Raw genomic sequence first — 17789 nt, 5'->3', positions numbered from 1 at the left:
GAGTGGGGAAGGGGCAAGATGATGATACTGGGCTGTAAATATGATCAAGGAATATGATCTGCACATGTGAAAGTATCATAAGGAAACTCAACCTTCTATGTAATGAATAGATGCAATAACTCTCTCTCGCGCGCGCGAGCACACACACACGCACAAAGATACAGGCATGGTGTAATCTAGCACTTGAGAAACTGAGGAGGATCAAGCAGTTTAAGGCCAGCGACAGACCCAGTCTCAAAAAGATAAAAACCAGATAGAAGAAGTAGTTTTGTAGATAAAAGAATATGGAATATCCTGGGTCTCATTTTATAAACTAATGGAGGCTTGTGAAGAATTCTTTTATTCCTGTTTTCTATGTATTGAATTCCAATAATACTTTTCAAATTGACACTGATGATCCAGGACCTCTGTAAGGATTATCTGTGGAAGCCAGATGGTAGTGGCACATACCTTTAATCCTATCACTATGGAGGCAGAGGCAGGTGGGTCTCTGTGAGTTCAAGGCTAGCCTGTCTACAGAATGAGTGCAGGACAACCAGGGCTGTTACACAGAGAAATTCTGTCTCTAAAAACAAAACAAACAAAAAAAGAATATCTACAGAATAAACAAGATGGAACCAAAGACAGTTTTCTATATAGGAGAGGAAAAAAGTATTATTAGGGACAGTTCCTTATATCTCCCCTCTACCACACTTAGGAACCAATAATCATTTTGCTTAAAGTTAGATACAGAAGACTAGAGAAAAGGATGAATCTATTGTTTGTAGCCAATTTCAAGATTCTTTTCAATCCTTCTGTGGAAATGGGTCTGATATTGTACTACTTGTTTTTATGTTTTTGTGGGGTTTGTGGTTGTTTTGTTTGTCTCTAAAGGCTGATAGCACTTTGTTGTGGCTTAGAAGATATACTAATTCTCTTTGGGGTTTTCCTCTTTAGCGGTGGGTCTCGGAAAAGTTCATTGTTGAGGGCTTAAGAGATTTGGAACTATTTGGAGGTAAGTACAGTGTGGCTCTCAGCCATCATTTCAGGGTAATTATCACTGTTCTGCTGACTGGATCAATTCATACAAGTTAGCAGTTTGAAGAGCAACTGTAAACTATAGTTGTTAGATTCACTGGCTTCCTTTTTAATCTGGAATTTCCTAGAAATCTGTGAATGAATCAAGCAGTTATTCTTGACCTGTCTTGATTGTTAGTTAGAAAACAAGTACAAAGACCTGTATGTTTCTTTTAAGTGTTTGTCCAGTTGAAACACATACTGTTAAATTAAAATTTTTCCAAGTCCATAAGGCCTGGTGGTAAGGGCCTGAATTCTGACTACTTGGGAGACTGAAACAGCAACATTACAAGTTCAAGACCAGCTTGGGCCCCTCTTAGTGAAACCCTATGTCAAACTGAAAAGTGAAAAGAAAGCATGGGGGCATTGGTGGCGCACGCCTTTAATCCCAGCACTCGGGAGGCAGAGGCAGGCGGATCTCTGTGAGTTTGAGACCAGCCTGGTCTACAAGAGCTAGTTCCAGGACAGAGAAACCCTGTCTCGAAAAACCAAAAAAAAAAAAAAAGAAAAGAAAAGAAAAGAAAAGAAAAGAAAAGAAAAGAAAGCACGGAATGCAGGTCAGTGGGAGAAGCTTTAACAGGGTTCACTCTGTAATCTTTCTCTCTTTCTTTCTTTCTCTCTCTCTCTTTCTTTCTTTCTTTCTCTCTTCTCTCTCTCTCTCTCTCTCTCTCTCTCTCTCTCTCTCTCTCTCTCTCTCTCACACACACACACACACACACACTAGGTCAAGACAAAGTAAAAGTATTATAAAAGTTGTGGTTGTATTGATCCATATAGTTGATTCATTTTTTTTTAAAAGTAATTTTTTTTTTATGTGCATTGTTGTTTTGCCTACAGTTTTGTCTGATCTTGGAGTTACAGACAGTTGTGAGCTGCCATGTGGGTGCTGGGAGTTGAACTTGGTCCTCTGGAAGAACAGTCAGTGCTCTTAACTGCTGAGCCATCTCTCCAGCCCTAGTTGATTCATTTTTTTTTTTTTTTTTTTCATAGCAGGAATCATGAGACTTAGTAGAACTAAGGAAAAAAATCTGTCAGAGCAAAAATACTAACCTTCCATTTTAATAGGTTTTTGACCCCTGATGTTTAACAGGCACAGACATTCTTGTTTGACCCTTCCCAAAGTAAGACCTTTTTGGAAATGATCTTAGTGTAGGGCAATGAAAAGGTTCTCTGTAAAAAAAATAGTAGTAGTGGCTGGGCATGTTGGCACACACCTGTTTGCTATCCCAGCACTTGGGAGGCGGAGACAGAAGAATCATTGAGTTTGAGGCCATCTTACACAGCATAAGGGAATTCAAGAGCAGATGGGCTATATAACAAGACACTGTCTCTAAAAACCAAAAGATAATTATAATAACAAAATGCTCTAGTCTCATTCATTGTTTTCAACTATTGTGAATTCTAGGCACCCTATAGATAAGCAGCAGCCCACAGCTACCACAAATAGACCAAGTAACTGAAAACTCAAATGTATTAATTTTTTGGGGGAGGCAGTATGAGTGCTCTGTATGTCTGCAGGCCAGAAGAATTACAGACGGTTGTGAGCCACCATGTGGGTGCTGGGAATTGAACTCAGGACCTCTGGAAGAACAGCCTGTGCTCTTAACCTCTGAGCCATCTCTCCAGCCCCTCAAATGTATTAATACTGCATGCCTATTAATTTATTTTCCTTAAAGAATCTCAAAGAAATTCTAAAGTAGTGGTATTTATGGACTTTGTCAAAGTATTGCATTTTAGGTAAGCGTGCACACACACACAAAAAAATGATAGATTCATTTTGTTTTAATTATAACAGATAAAAATTATTACAGTATAAACTAATGGAACAAAAAATAAGTTCTGTTACTAATCTCATCTCCCTCCCATCATTAATGGAAATAAAATGCCCTAAAATTAAACACTGTGGCTTATGAGATGGCTCCGTGGGTAAAGATGCTTGCTTTGTCTGGAACCCATGTAAAGGTGAGAGAACCAATTCCACAGAGCTGTCCTCTGACGTCTGTACATGTACCATGACACGTGCTCATACACACTAATTCTTTATAGAAATTGATTTGCAAGTTCAATTTATAATGGATTAGTCACAGATGTTACAGAATATGTGACTGGGATGAATGGATTCTCAGTTCCAGACTGGGGTTTTTATGGGATTTTTTCTTTTTCTTTTTTTTCTTGCTTGCTTGCTTGTTTTGAGATAGGGTAGCCTTGACTGACTCTAAACGCAGAGATCCCTCTGCTTCTACCTCTGAATGCCAGCATACCTAGCCTCTGACTGTCCTTGACAGTGTCCTCGTCTGTGATCTGAGGTTGGTGAAGAGGTTGTCCTCTGCATGGTCACAGCTCAGTGTGGTCAGTGTTACCTAGTCTCAGATAACTTGGAATTTGCCCTCTGTCGGGAAGATTGAGCTGGGTTTCATGTAAACCACTACCCTTTTGGTGTCTCAGCTCTCACTAACTGCTATAAGCAATCGCCTCTGTTGTTAGTCTACCAGAAAACTGTCATCTGAGGGGAAACTACCACTCCTTTGAAAACCCAGGGCCAAATTACTCTTCCTCTAATTTTCTGAATCAGGCAGTATATACTCTCTGTATCTGATGAGAGGCGTTTCCCTGGTGATTAAACTTTCTCCTCTGACTTGCTGTAGTTTAAAGTGTTTGGAGTTGTGTGATTTAAGATGTTTGAGAATGTGTAACCACCCTGTACTTTACAGTGGAAGACTAACTTCTCCTGAGCTGGGTAGATGAAACCCAGCGCCTTCTGTGTGCCGGGCAGGCCCGCTCCCACTGCACTACGCCTCAGCCCCCATGTTAATGCTTTTTATTACTTTTGAAGATGGAAAAACTCAAGGGTACATACAGAGGATTTGTGAGCAGGGGCCACTTGGTTGTCCTATGACTCATCCATTTCATTCCCAACAGCTGATGCCCAAAGCCACTGCTGGACTTAATTCAGAGGCAAACAGCTCTGACTTGGAGACTGGAGCTGGGCAAGAGTCCCTTAGATGTGTGCTGCTGCTGGGGTGCTGAAAACGCTGTTTGCCTTAAAACCAAACAAGGCCCTCACCCCCACTTCCCCCACAAGCAGTCTAGTCTCTACACTCCTGAGAATCGGCCCACCAACCCTGTGACTTTAAAGTGAATTTTGGAGCCTGACACAGTGGGTCATGACTGTAATCTCAGTATTCTGGGGGGTGCAGCAGGAGAATTGCCACAAGTTCCAGATCAGTTTGAGGTATACGTCAAGATACTATCTCAAAAGGAATAAAGGGCCAGGAGATGGCTTAGTGGGTGAGGGCACTTGTTGCCAAGCCTAATGAGCTGAGTTCAGTCCTAGAGCTCACATGAAGGAGAGAACCAGCTTCCACAGCTGTCCCCTGCTTCAACACACATACTATAATAAGTGCTAAATTTTTTAACAGGGATAGAAAGATGGCTCAGCAGTTAAGAGCACCCAGGTTCAATTCCCAGCACCTATATGGCAGCTCACAACTGTCTGTAATTCCAGTTCCAGGGGACCTGACACCCTCACACAAACATACATGTAGACAGAATACCAATGTACATAAAATTTTTTTAGAAATTTCAAGAAAATTAAAAATATATATGAATTTGTGGGCCTGGGCATGTAGCTCAGTAGTAGGTAGTTAAAACAAAGGGAAGGGCAAAGTGGATGTTTGGTACAGTGCTCAGAAACAGACATATTCAGAATAGCACACTGTGCTGGTGGGAAGGAGATGTGTGCCCAGGGCTGTAGCTGTGGAATCGACTCACACTCGTGTGCAAGTCCCATGAGGCTGCCTCGGTCTCCTCGCAGGTCTGTGCATGTGTGTGGTGCTGTAATGCTTCAGTGGTTTCTATTATTAACTGTAGTCCTAACTGTGGTAATTGCTGTTCTGAATGTGGGTGTGTCTTCTGCTAACAACAAAATGCCAACAACTGATTTCTCTACCCCAGAGCAGCCTCCGGGTGACACTCGGAGAAAAGTAAGTGGCTTTCTGGGCTTTGGCTCTATGGCTGCTGCATGGAGATGACATCTTGTAGAGATTGTGTGTTTTGCTGGCTCTTGTGTTATGCTTCTGCTGTTCTGTCTTCTCAGCTTGATGTGTAGTACAATTTTGATTTCCTTTTCTGTTTTTACTTGTGGTGCTTCAGGTTTCACCCTGGAAAGGCTTCAGCATGCACTTTAAAGTGCAGAGACGGTTATCTGTGGGGTTAGAGTCTCCTCCCCTGCATGCCTCTCATTACTCACCCCTCCCTTACCCTCAAGTAAGTTCATCAGTGTGAGATTTCAGTTTTAGTGACTGATGCTTCAACTTCCTCATCTGTAGACTATTAACAGTAAATTTCAGTCTACGGAGAAAATACAGATCTTTCTCTGATGAGATGGCTCAGCTGGAAACACTAAGTTGTGTAAGCCTAGGCGCCCAAGTGAGAAACCAGCCTGAATGATCCCTGGGACCACATAAGGTGGAAGGAGAAAACTGACCTCCACACATACACATTCTTGCTCATGAATATATGCAATTGAAAAAAACCCCAAAATTTAAAACTCAACCGCTCCTGCCTCCCTCCCTCCCTCCCCCCTCCCTCCCCCCTACCCCCCAACCGCAAAAGCTGCAAGATTCTTGCTGTCTTCCTTCCACTTGTGCTTTGTTTTCCCTAAGTAAATGGTACCAGATGTGCACAGTGCACTGAGCTGTTTTGGAAAATGTGAATCATTGTCTTATAAAAGGAGAGCACAATGGCTAGCCACACTGATGTTCATGTGCCTGTGGTCCCAGCACTCAGGAGGCTGAGGCAGGGAGATTACCAGTTTGAGGCCAACTGGGTTTGTTCAAGAGCAAGGCCCTGAAAGGTGGGGGACAAGAATGGGAACAGAGAGGGATAAGAACAGAACGCTTTCCTTGGCAGACCCCACTTTCTATGGATTGCATGTTTTGAGGGCAGCCCAAGGCTGAGTGAAGGACAGTGATGCTCAGATTAGTTTTGACTGTGCTTACACAGTCTCTAAGGAGTGCCTGCCTGTCTGTCAGACCAATGGGTTTTCATTCAGGAGACAAAATAAATAAAAATTTTAAAAATTGCATTAAAAATGAAAAAAACCTATAAGGTCAGATTTTTTTCAAAAGAATACTAATTGTATAATTTTCATATGCTCCTAGCTGCTGATGGCCTAGCAAAAACTGTCCTGGGTGAAACCTGTAGAAAGTTGAATGTGTTCATTTGGTAATGTCTCATGAATACTGTCTTACACTGTATTAGATTTTGTTTTAAACAATGCTACTGTTTTATGGTCATTTCTAGGTGTCAGTGGCTTATATGTTTTTAAAGTTCTTCACAACAAGTAAAATGTTTTTTAATGTTATGGGTACCTAAAGAAAAAAATGAACAAATTTAGTGCCTTTCCTTGAGCAATTTAAGATTCCAGGTTGTGGTGGTGTAACTATGCTGTGCTGTGTTTAATGAGCTAAAATTCCGTCCCTTTGCTCTAAACATAGACTTTTAAAATCTGGGAGAGTTTGATGAGCTAACCCTGTTCTGGTAGAGCACAGGGTTCACTTCAGTGTCTCTGGTCTTACGACGTTAATCACAGCTGATTCTTCAACTGTAGCTGACAGACCACAAATTCTTAATTCAAAATATCACACGAACAGCCCTGATACATAGTCCTTGCTTCCACCTGAAGCTTCACAGGCCAGCCCGCCATCATCTGATCCACTCTCAGCTTTGTCTTCCAAGTTCCCACAACAGCCCAGTGACCTCTGACCACTCAGCAGCTTTTCCAGCTTTTCCCAAATTCCCAAATCCTCAACAGTCTTCCCAACAGACCCGGGCCGGAGGGTCACAGCAGTACCCATGAACATGGTGCTACTGTATTATTCTGTTGCGGTGGTAAATACCATGACCAAAAGAAACTTGGCGAGGCAAGGGCTTATTTAGCTTACATATTCTGAGTCACGATTTGTTGAGGGAAGGCAGGAACTTAATTGGCTTTCTCTCCATGGCTTGTTCAGACAGCTTTCTTATACCAACAGTAATCACCTGCCCGTGGGTGGCAACACCCACAGTGCACTGGGCCCTCCCACACCAGTGATCAATCAAGAAATTACTCTACACACTTGCCTGCAGGCGTCTAATGGAGGCATTTTCTCAATTGAGGTTTCAACCCCCAGATAAATCTAGCTGGGTCAGGTTGACAGAAAACTAACCAGGGCACCTCCTTTCTTGTGTCAGTAGCAGACCAGACCTCTCAAAAATGCTTGTGTATTTTAAGTCCATCTATGGAAACCAGCTCAGATACGACGTGTCTTTCGAGTCTCTGCTAGATGAGTGTAGAAACGTAGTGGAGCTGATGGCCTAAAGGTGATTACATAGGATGCCAATCTTCAGTTACACAAACATTAAAATATTGCCGTCTGTTTACAAAACCATTCCCTCTCCTTCCCGCTTTGTTTGCTTTCCTAATGAGAGCTGGCCTCTGACTGGCATAGTTACAGAGTTGAAGCTGTGTTTTACAATGGTTTGTGGTGAGTCCGGCAGAATCATGTGGAAGCCACAGCAGCCTCTAGACTAGTTCACCTCCTGCAACTCCACATTTTCCAGTACCTAAAATATGAGTTGCTAAAGTTACCCTTTCTGGTCATTTTCTGTACCACTAGATCATGGAAGTTTTGTTAAGTTACAATGTAAGCAATTCACTGAGCCTTTCCGGGCCTGTGCTCAATAAGAAATGCTATAGTGGAGGTCAGTAGGCGGTGTGTCTTGTATGCCTCCCTGCTGGGAAGTAGAGCAGAGCTAATAAAGGAGTTTCCATTCGTAGATTACCAAAGAGTCACTTAAAATACATACATTAAAAAACACACATGATAAATATTTACTTTGAGGGCTCAATTGTTCTTCCTCAACTCTTTTTCAAACTAGAGAAGAAATCTGGAAATGGAGAGAAAGCTTTAAAAACAAAGCAGTTACTTTCTCATCAGGGTCATAGTGTTTTCCAAGACAGGGTTTCCCTGTGTAGCTTTGGAGCCTGTTCTCATCTGGAACATGTTCTAGTGGAGTTGACAGGAAATAGATGACTCAACTTTAGCGGTGACTTCTGTGAAGAATGTAAAGCAAGGTAGCATAATACAGCGATAGGCACTTACTCTGCTTTGCTGGGCAGAGTCATCTCTGCAGTGTTTGAGGCCTAAATGATAAGAAGACGGTGATGAGAGAATGATGAGCATGTGAGTGTTTGATGTACAACTGGACGGGGCTGGGCGGGGTGGGGCAGGGTGGGGGCAGCCTCAGCTACATAGAGGCTAGCCTGGGCAGTATGACACTGTCTCAAAACCAAAACCAAAAATAATGGGGATGGAAGTTGTAGCCAAATAGGAGTGATCAAGTTAAAGAGACTGGAGAGATGGCTCCAAGGGTAAAGGGCACCTGCTGCTCTTGTAGAGACCCAGGTTCAGTTCCCAGCACCCATATGGTGACGACAAACTATCTGTAGCTTCTGTGCCAGGCAGTCTGGCTCCCTCTTCTGACCCCCACAGGTATTGCATGCACTTGGTGCTCTTAGATACGTGCAGACAAAGCACTCACACACATTGTCTTAGTTTGCTTTCTATTACTATGATGAACACCATGACCAAGAGCAGCTGGGGAGGAGAGAGCTTATTTCATCTTACAGTTTGTTCCCTCAGTTCACCACTGAGGGAAGTGAGGCAGGAACCCAGAGGCAGACAGTGCTCCCAACAATGTTTTTTTTTTTTTTTTTTCTTAAGTTATCACAGAACAGCCCATTAAAGTCTAAGCACTCAATGGCTTTTCCACCTCAAAGTTCTAAACTGTCTGCAGTACCCTATGAACCTGCTACCAATTTCTGGCTCGATGCCCAAAAGCAAGTTAAGGAAGAAACTTACCGCTTTATTGTCTCACTGGGGGAAGTCAGCGCAGGACCCTGGAAGCAGGAACTGAAAGAAATACTGCTAACTGGCTTGCTCTCCTTGGCTGCTCAGCCTGCTTTCTTATACCAACTAGGACCACCTGCCCAGAGGTGGCACCACCCACAGAGGGCTGGGCCCTCCCACAGCAGTTATTAATCAAGAAAATGCCCTAGATTTGCCTACAGCCAGTTTTCTCAACTGAGATTGGCTTTTCCAAGATGACTCCAGCTTGTGTCAAGCTGGACAGAAGACAAACCAGGACACAAAATAAAGATAAATTTTAAAAAAGTTTTCCAGGTGAGATGATTGGTACAGGTTCACTAAGAGCAGAGACATGCTTGTTGTGTGGGGAAAGTGTTTGGTAAGGGAGATGGGGTCACTGAGGTGGGCAAGAGCCTAACCTTGTAGACACTCACAGGCCAGAGCAGAGACTAGATCTGATAGCAACCCACTGGGTTTCCTGTGAACCAAACACTGGTTTTAGTGAGAAGAAGAATATTCAAGAGGACTGACAATGTGGCTCAGTAGACAAAGGCCCTTGCTGTGCAGACCCAATGAAGTGACTTCAGTTACCAGTTCTACCATTTAAAGGTAGAAAGAGAAAACTGACTCCACAGAGATGTTCTCTGAACTCCAAAGCAATATGCATGCACACCTACACATGTAATTATAAACATACAGCTATAAAAATAAAATAAACACAATTTAAAAACATGCAGCCTTTAATTCCAGCACTCAGGAGACAGAAGCAGGCAGATCTCTGAGTTTGAGGCCAGCCAGAGCTGTTACACAGAGAGACCCTATATCAACAAACCAGAAAAAAAAAAAAAAAAGATGGATTAAATTGAAAATAGACTATTAGTAGGGATCCATTTTCCTCAACTAGAGTCCTCTTAGTGTCTCTCTCCCTACTTCCCCCTTGTTTTTTGTTTGTTTTTAGACAGGGTCTATGTAGCTCTGGCTGTCCTAGAACTCATTATGTAGATCACGCTGGCTTCAAGCTCACAGAGATCTTTCTGCCTCCCCAGTGCTGGGACAAAGGTATGCACTACTATGCCCATTTTTTGGTATCATCTTTTTTTTTTTTTTTTTTTTTTTTTTTTTTTTTTTTTTTAGGCTGTCATATCTTGGAATTACAGACAGTTGTGAGCTGCCATGTGGGTGCTGGGAATTGAACCAGGGTCCTCTGGTAGAGCAGTCAATGCTCTTAACCAATGAGCCATCTCTCCAACCCCCTTGGTATCACTCTTAAGTGGTGTTAAGAGGGGTAAGGCAGAGCCACTTGGCCTTTTTATGGAGATGGGCATTATTAATTGTTTTAAACCAGATGCACTCAAAGCATCTATCAACAGGACACTGTCCCTGGCATAGGCCTGGATCTTGTCTGTGTCACATAATCACATTCTAATTTTTTTAGCAAATTGTTTACCTCCTTGGCCCTCATTTTTGTTACTGAAAGAGCATGAGTGTAGTGTTGTGCTCCTGTAATCTCAGCACTTAGAAGGTAGACCAGCCTGGGCTACATAGTGTGTTTCAGGGAGCCAGGGTACTCAAGGTGGTGCATGTCCCACCCCAGCACTCAGGAGTTCAAAGGCAGGAAGATTCTAAGTTCAAGGCCAGCCTGGTCTGCAAAGACCTCGTATCTGTTCCACCTCTTCATCTAGTGTGGGGAGGGACAATCAGTGTAAGTGGGCTCATAGGACACCAAGCAGTGTTTTTGTGGGCGTCTGCAGTCACAGTCTAACGACTGTCCAGGCACCACCTTGTCATGACATTTTCAACTTTTACCATTAGTGTTAAGTCAAGAGCCATTTGTGCATTTATAATTTCTTCCAATTCAAGGCTAGGTTTGTTTTATTTTGTTTGGCTTTTTGAGACAGGGTCCCCTGTAGCTGAAGCTGGCCTGGAGCTCCTGATCCTCCAGCCTCCACCTCCTGAGTACTAGGATTATGGGTTCACATGTGACTTGAGGCAAGGCTTATGACTGGCCTACAACATAGGAAGCTGCCCTCAGATTTCTCCATCCCAGGTAGACGAAACCTAAAGGAAGAAGGTCATGGAGAGAGGTCCTCTCGCCAAGTCTTACGAATGCATTTGGGCCTAGACCAAAGCAGGCCTGTGAAGCTGCCTCGCTGTGTGCTATTTTGCTTCCCACATTCAGCCCTGCTGGCCACCTTTCTTCAGGACTTGAAAGGCTAGAGGTGTTCATACCCGCAGTGACTGGTATCTGGCTTCATCCCCAGCCTGAGGGGCAGCAACCCAGGAGGCTGAGCATGCAGACTCTGGGCCTGTAACTCAGGGATTCACTTACTCTCCCATCTCTTGGGAGCATCAGGAATGACTAGCCTGGACTCTTGGTTTGCTAAAGGAAGGAGGCTCCTCTAGTACTATTCTTGTGCAGTGGTTCTTAACCTTCCTAATGCTGCAATCCTTTAACACAGTTCCTCATGTTGTGGTGACCCCAGCCATAAAATTATTTCCATTGCTACTTCATAACTGTAATCTTGCTGCTGTTATGAATCGTAATGTAAGCATCCATGTGCAGGAGATTTGATAGGTGACACCCTAAATGTTAACACACCCACAAGTTGAAAACCACTGCTTTAGCGCAAGATTGCAGGTCTGACCATTTAGACTCTTGCAGTTGAGCTCAATGAAGCAGATAACTGAAACTCCTGTATTTCTCTACCCCTGGCTCCCTGGCTTTTTTCATACTTCCTTTCCAAGCCATGAACTTGTAGACTTTAACAGTCAGTCACTGGAAGGGACTGGTAGGGTAGCAGTTGCCTGGAACAGTCATCCTAATTTGTAGGTCGCACGTGTGGTCTGGACACCCGTGTGTTGTGTTCCTCTTCAGATAGAGCCAGCACTGTTTGTTTGCCACAGCCAGGGTTGCTGTGTGTGCCACCTCTGTCCCCTCCCCATTTTCTCAGCTAACCTCTTTTTCTTTTTCTTTAGGCCAATGAGGCAAGCTCAGAGTCCATAGCATCCTTCTCTAAACCGGAGATCATGAGTAGCTTTCTGCCAGAGGGCGGGTGTTACGAGCTGCTCACTGTCATAGGTAATTCCTAGGAACACACCCGCCTCCTCAGCTAGCTTTGAGGATTCATGGTGATAATGGTTTTCTATGGATTTCCTGTGCCAAGTATAGGACAAAATCCTTGCTAGGAGGCCATAGTCCATTACGATGGTTGCCTGAGAAGGACCAATGGGAAAACCAAGAAATGTCAGCTATGAAAGTAGCAGTAGTGAACATTCTAACTAGAATTTTCTGCTGAAATTGAGTCCCTTTTTCTTTAGAGTAGATAAATTTTAGTGGCTGTTTTTGTTTAAGTCATTCCTCTTTTCTTTTAGGTAAAGGATTTGAAGAGTTAATGACAGTGAATTTAGCCAGGTACAAACCAACAGGAGAGTATGTGACAATACGAAGGATCAACCTAGAAGCTTGTTCCAATGAGATGGTGACGTTCTTGCAGGTAATACAGCATGGGTATGACCCTTGGAGGATGGGCTCCTGGTTTTTTGTTTTTGTTTGTTTTTTTTTTGTTGTTGTTTTTTTTTTTTGGTTTTTCGAGACAGGGTTTCTCTGTGGCTTTGGAGGCTGTCCTGGAACTAGCTCTTGTAGACCAAGCTGGCCTCGAACTCACAGAAATCCTCCTGCCTCTGCCTCCCGGGTGCTGGGATTAAAGGCGTGCGCCACCGAGGCCTGGCTTGGGCTCCTGGTTACATAGCAATATTGTCTCATTCCTCTAGAAGTTTCTTCAGGAAGCTAAGGTGGACCCTGTGCTCAGAAGTCATGAGGCATCAGTGAAGAATTTTACGTATTTGACACTGTCTGTCAGGCTGTGGTGCTACTCAGCCCAGTTGTCCCCTCCTCCTTAAATGTTTTTCTTTGCTTCTCTCTGCATTATTCATATGCAGGATTTTCCTCAAGTGATGCTCACCTGGCCATGCTGTCTGAGTTCCTCCATTCACAGTTACTAGACGGGGCCTGTACTGATTTAGTTATTGGTGGGGGAAAACTGAATTTATTCTAGAACATGCTTGCCCATGTGATTTTTCTGGCTTTTATTCTCTGAAGCAGTAGACAGACCGAGAGAACTGTCCACGTGGTCTCAGTTTAGGTCATAAAGGCCAGGGACCTGAAATTTCTGGGGGTTTTTTGCTTTGTTTTTAATGTCTTTGGAGACAGGGTCTCACATTCCAGCCAGTCTAGAACTCATGTAGCCCAGGCTGGCCTCAAACAGTCCTCCTGTCCTAGCCTTCTAAGCCATCAGCTTTTTTTTTTTTTTTTTTTTTTTTTTTTTTTTTTTTTTTTTTTTTAGTTTTTCAAGACGGGGTTTCTCTGTGGCTTTGGAGCCTATCCTGGAACTTGCTCTTGTAGACCAGGCTGGTCTCGAATTCACAGAGATCCTTCTACCTCTGCCTCCCGAGTGCTGGGATTAAAGGTGTGTGCCACCACCGCCCGACTTAAGCCATCAGTTCTTAACCTGTGGGTAAACACCCCATTACGATTCATAGCAGTAGCAAAATTACAGTTCTGAAGTAGCAATGAAATAATGCTATGGTTGGGGTCAGCACAACATGAGGAACTGTACTAAAGGGTGAAGCATAGGAAGGTTGAGAGCCATTGCTTTAAGCACTGGGATAACACAGATCTCCCTGGCTCTTCTGAGGTTCCTTTGTTTTTGTTTTTTTTTGTTTTTTTTTTTTTAATTTTGTTTGTTTTTGTTTTTTGAGACAAGGTTTCTTTGTGTAACAGTCCTGACTACTGGAACTTGCTCTGTAGACCAGGCTGGCCTCAAACTCACAGAGACCCACCTGCTTCTGGGAAAGGTGCCGGGAAATGTCTCCTTGTATTCCATAGTTCTCATTTGTCTGTTAGTCAACTCTTGCTGGGCAGTGGTGGCGCACACCTTTAATCTTTAATACCAGCACTCGGGAGGCAGAGGCAGGCGGATCTCTGTGAGTTCAAGACCAGCCTGGTCTACAAGAGCTAGTTCCAGGACAGCCTCCAAAGCCACAGAGAAACCCTGTCTCGAAAAAACCCAAAACCAAACCAAACCAAACCAGAACAAAACAACCAGTCAACTCTTATACTTTAATGTATAGTGGGAAAATATTTTTTGTTTATTTTTAGATAGCATCTCACTATTACCCAGCCTGGCCTCAAATTTACAGTCTTGCTACCTCAGTGCCTGAGCTGGGACTGTGTGTTAAGTGAGTCACTTCCCAAGTCTTCAGCCACTGCTCTGTTTTTGTCATTTCTGAGATGGTTGATTCTCACTGTGTTGACAGCAGTAACCCTTCGTGGTGAAAGGTTGCTTTTGGGGCTCTTGGGTGTTGGTGGCTGGCAGGGCCATCCAAAGGTCTAAGTGGGCAAATCAGGTGGCTTTCCCCAGGTAGGATGGGCCTTCCTACAGTGGAAGGACTTTGAGGAGAGCATCCAGAAGGTGCTAGGTCTCCACACTATAACCTGCCATCCTCATTTTGAGTGCCATTTGTGACCCTGACCTCAGCTCTGCGGTTGCTTTCAGGGGGAGCTTCATGTTTCTAAACTCTTCAGCCATCCCAATATAGTGCCATACCGAGCCACCTTCATCTCCGACAATGAGCTGTGGGTCGTTACGTCCTTCATGGCATATGGTGAGTGGGAAGGTTCTAGAACACTTGTGTTCCTTCTGTGCTGCTTTCTTTCTCCTGTTACCCTCAGTGTCCCTTTCAGGTTCTGCAAAGGATCTCATCGGCACACACTTCATGGATGGCATGAATGAGCTGGCGATTGCATACATCCTGCAGGGGGTGCTGAAGGCCTTGGACTACATCCACCACATGGGCTACGTGCACAGGTGTGTTCTAGAACAAGCCACTTTACCCTTTACTCATGAAGCTAGAGCTCAGAATCAAGGATCTGGATTCTGAACTTGACACTTGGGGGACAGTCACTAGCCTGTCAGTGCTGAAGTCACTTGATCTTTATCTTGTGAGAGGACCATCTACTATGGACCACTGGCCCCTGACCTATTGCTTTGTGGTTAGTGTCAGGGAAACCAGCTCATAATGGGGACGATAATGGAACTGGAGCCCTCCCTCCACTTCATTGATTCCAGGAATCAAACTGAGGTTGTGAGGCTTGACAGCAAGTGCCTTTATCCACGGAGCCATCTTACAAGCCCCAAACTGCAGACTTAGGTAGAAGGCAGTGTGTGGAAATACTTTTGGGACTTAGATACACAAGAGCTAGACATTTAAAAGCATAAATCAAGAAAATGATCAATTTGATTACATCAGTTTTAAAGATTTCTATCTCGTAAATGATACTATGAACAAAGTAATGTGTACTAGAATGACAGTTGTCAGCTTTGTCTAAACATAACATGAGCAACAAGACCGTGCAAAACAAGAAAGGACAGCAGAGTGGCAGGATGGGAGGTCATAGCAGAAGAGACCCCAGCAGTTTCAGGGACACACACTCAGCCCTTGTGATCATAGAACCACAAATGAAGACACGATGTCACATTGCAGTGGTTAGGAGGCTGGGTGGAACCAGGAGCAGCCAGCTGGGGCATGGACGCAGGCTCATCAGCTCTGGCTGTGTGCCATCAGTGGACCTGCGTGCTGACGTCTGCTGATGCTGATGTCTGTTATATTTGCACTGAGTGCAAGTGTCGTTGAGTGTGTCTCCCTGGAGAGTGGGAAATATTAGGTCCCTGGGCTAGAGTTGCCAATCGGAAGTAAGAACCCAGCATGTACAGATGGCAACAAGGATGAGTCTTGAAGTCAGTACTGAGTGAGAAAGGAGTGAATTGCTTAACAGAAAGCAATGAGGTAAATCAAAAGCACACAATACACTTCCCAAGAATGCCCAAGAACAAAAAGTAAAAGTACAAGTAGGAGCCAGGCTGGAGCACGAGTGGCAGATGTCTGTGAGTTCAAGGCCAGCCTGGTCTACAGAGTGAGTTCCAGGACAACCAAGGCTACACAGCAAACAAAAATCATTAGTCCTCCTGGTATGGTGGTGCATGCCTGTAAGAGAGCAGATCTCAGAGCATTAAGGCTTTGGGGACAGCCTAGACTACATAATGAGTTCCAGGCTGGCTGGGACTATCTATCGGAACATGGCTGATACGCCAGGGGCCTCACTGTTAAATAAAACTGACTTTCCCTCCCCCAGAAGCCATCAGCCTGTCAGTTAGGGGCAGAGGCTCTTGAGCGCCTCTCTCCTCCATGCTAGAATGCTAGGGTCCTATTCAGGCAGCCACAGTTTCCGTGAGTTCATGAGTGCAGTGGTCGTATGTGTCCAGAGGACACTGTTTTGGTCAGTTCTTCCCTACCTCTGCTCTTACAGTCTTTCCATCCTTTTTTTTTTTTTTTTTTTTTTTTGCAATGGTCCCCAGCCTCGGTGAGAGGAGAGTGATAGAGATGGCCATTTGTGCTGAGCACTCACCCCATAGACACTAACTGACCACACTGACCAGCTTGAGTGTCTGTATTAGTCAGGACCCGGCACAGAGACTTCTCTGATGAGGGTGAGAGCACTAATCTCTCAGTGTGTGGGGGAAAGACACACATTTGGAGGGTGCTTTGATACTAGCGACATACCAAGTTTTCAAATATAAGCTGGGCAGTGGTGGCGCCACCTTTAATCCCAGCACTTGGGAGGCAGAGGCAGGCAGATCTCTGTGAGTTCAAGGCCAGCCTGGTCTACTGAGCGAGTTCCAGGACAGCCTCCAAAGAGGCTTACAGAGAAACCCTGTCTCAAAAAAAAAATTATATATATATATATATATATATATATATATATATATATATATCTCATAGGGCTGGAGTAGCAGTTAAGAGCACAGAGATCCCAGCACCTACATTGGGTGGGTCACAATTGTCTGTAATTCTAGCTCCAAGAGATCTGACAACTCGGGCCCCTGCAGGCACATGCACACACCCACTCCCACACCCCCATACACATAACTAAAATAAAAAATAAATAAATCTCTAAGCTGCAGAAACAGCTCAGTGGGTAAGAAAGTCTACTACTTTTGCAGAAGACTTTTTGGTTCCCAGCATCTACATTGGGTTGTTCACTATGGACTATAACTCCAACTCCAGGGGCTCTGGCACTGTCTTCTAGCCCTCCTTGGGCATTGCACATCTCACATACAGATACGTGTACACATAATTAAAAACCAACCTAAACGTCTGGGTGTGGTGGCACATACCTTTAATCCCAGCATTCTGGAGGCAGAGGCAGGTCAATCTCTATGAGTTCAAGGCCATCCTGATCTACAGAGTGGTTTTCAGGATAGCCAAGGTTACAGAGAGGACCCAGTCTCAAAACCATGCACAAAATAAACATAAACAAACAAAATCTAGTGGTACATGAATGGGGCCATGTTATTTTCTTATTTTTAGGTATGTTTGAAAATGGCCATAGATGTATGTATGTATGAGTTGCACTTATATGCATGGGATTTGCACATGGGGGAGAGCTGGCCAGGTCCAAGAGCATTGGGCATGCACATGTATTCATCTCCCCCTCAGGAGTGTCAAGGCCAGCCACATTCTGATTTCCATGGATGGGAAGGTCTACCTGTCTGGTCTACGCAGTAACCTCAGCATGATCAGCCACGGGCAGCGGCAGCGTGCGGTCCATGATTTTCCAAAATATAGCGTCAAGGTCCTGCCATGGCTCAGCCCAGAAGTCCTCCAGCAGGTCTGTGTCCTTGGGCCCAGGGAGGCCCAAGAATTTGCTGGGGTGGAGTTTCTCCCTGATTCTGGTAGAGTAAGAGGTTCTGGAGGAAGCATCCT

At 44.2% G+C, this 17789-nt stretch overlaps 1 protein-coding gene across 8 annotated transcripts in view; it reads left to right on the top strand.

The window, feature by feature from the left end:
* Strada (STE20 related adaptor alpha) overlaps nt 1–17789 on the top strand; it is a 31180-nt gene that overhangs the window by 8125 nt on the left and 5266 nt on the right. For 3 of the 8 annotated variants that reach the window (XM_027427831.2, XM_027427828.2, XM_027427829.2), the window contains exons 3-7: nt 11943–12045; nt 12339–12460; nt 14522–14630; nt 14710–14833; nt 17523–17694. In XM_027427831.2, the coding sequence (XP_027283632.1) occupies nt 11943–12045; nt 12339–12460; nt 14522–14630; nt 14710–14833; nt 17523–17694 (630 nt within the window). Of the gene's footprint in view, nt 1–936; nt 995–5010; nt 5040–11942; nt 12046–12338; nt 12461–14521; nt 14631–14709; nt 14834–17522; nt 17695–17789 lie in introns of all 8 variants that reach the window. The other 5 variants (XM_035448066.1, XM_035448067.1, XM_035448069.1 and 2 more) reach the window with 3 other exon arrangements.

Source organism: Cricetulus griseus, chromosome 7 (genome assembly GCF_003668045.3).
Source record: "Cricetulus griseus strain 17A/GY chromosome 7, alternate assembly CriGri-PICRH-1.0, whole genome shotgun sequence".
Classification (NCBI taxonomy): domain Eukaryota; kingdom Metazoa; phylum Chordata; class Mammalia; order Rodentia; family Cricetidae; genus Cricetulus; species Cricetulus griseus.
The sequence above is the reverse complement of the archived record's forward strand: the minus strand, read 5'-3'. Positions and strand labels throughout refer to the sequence as shown.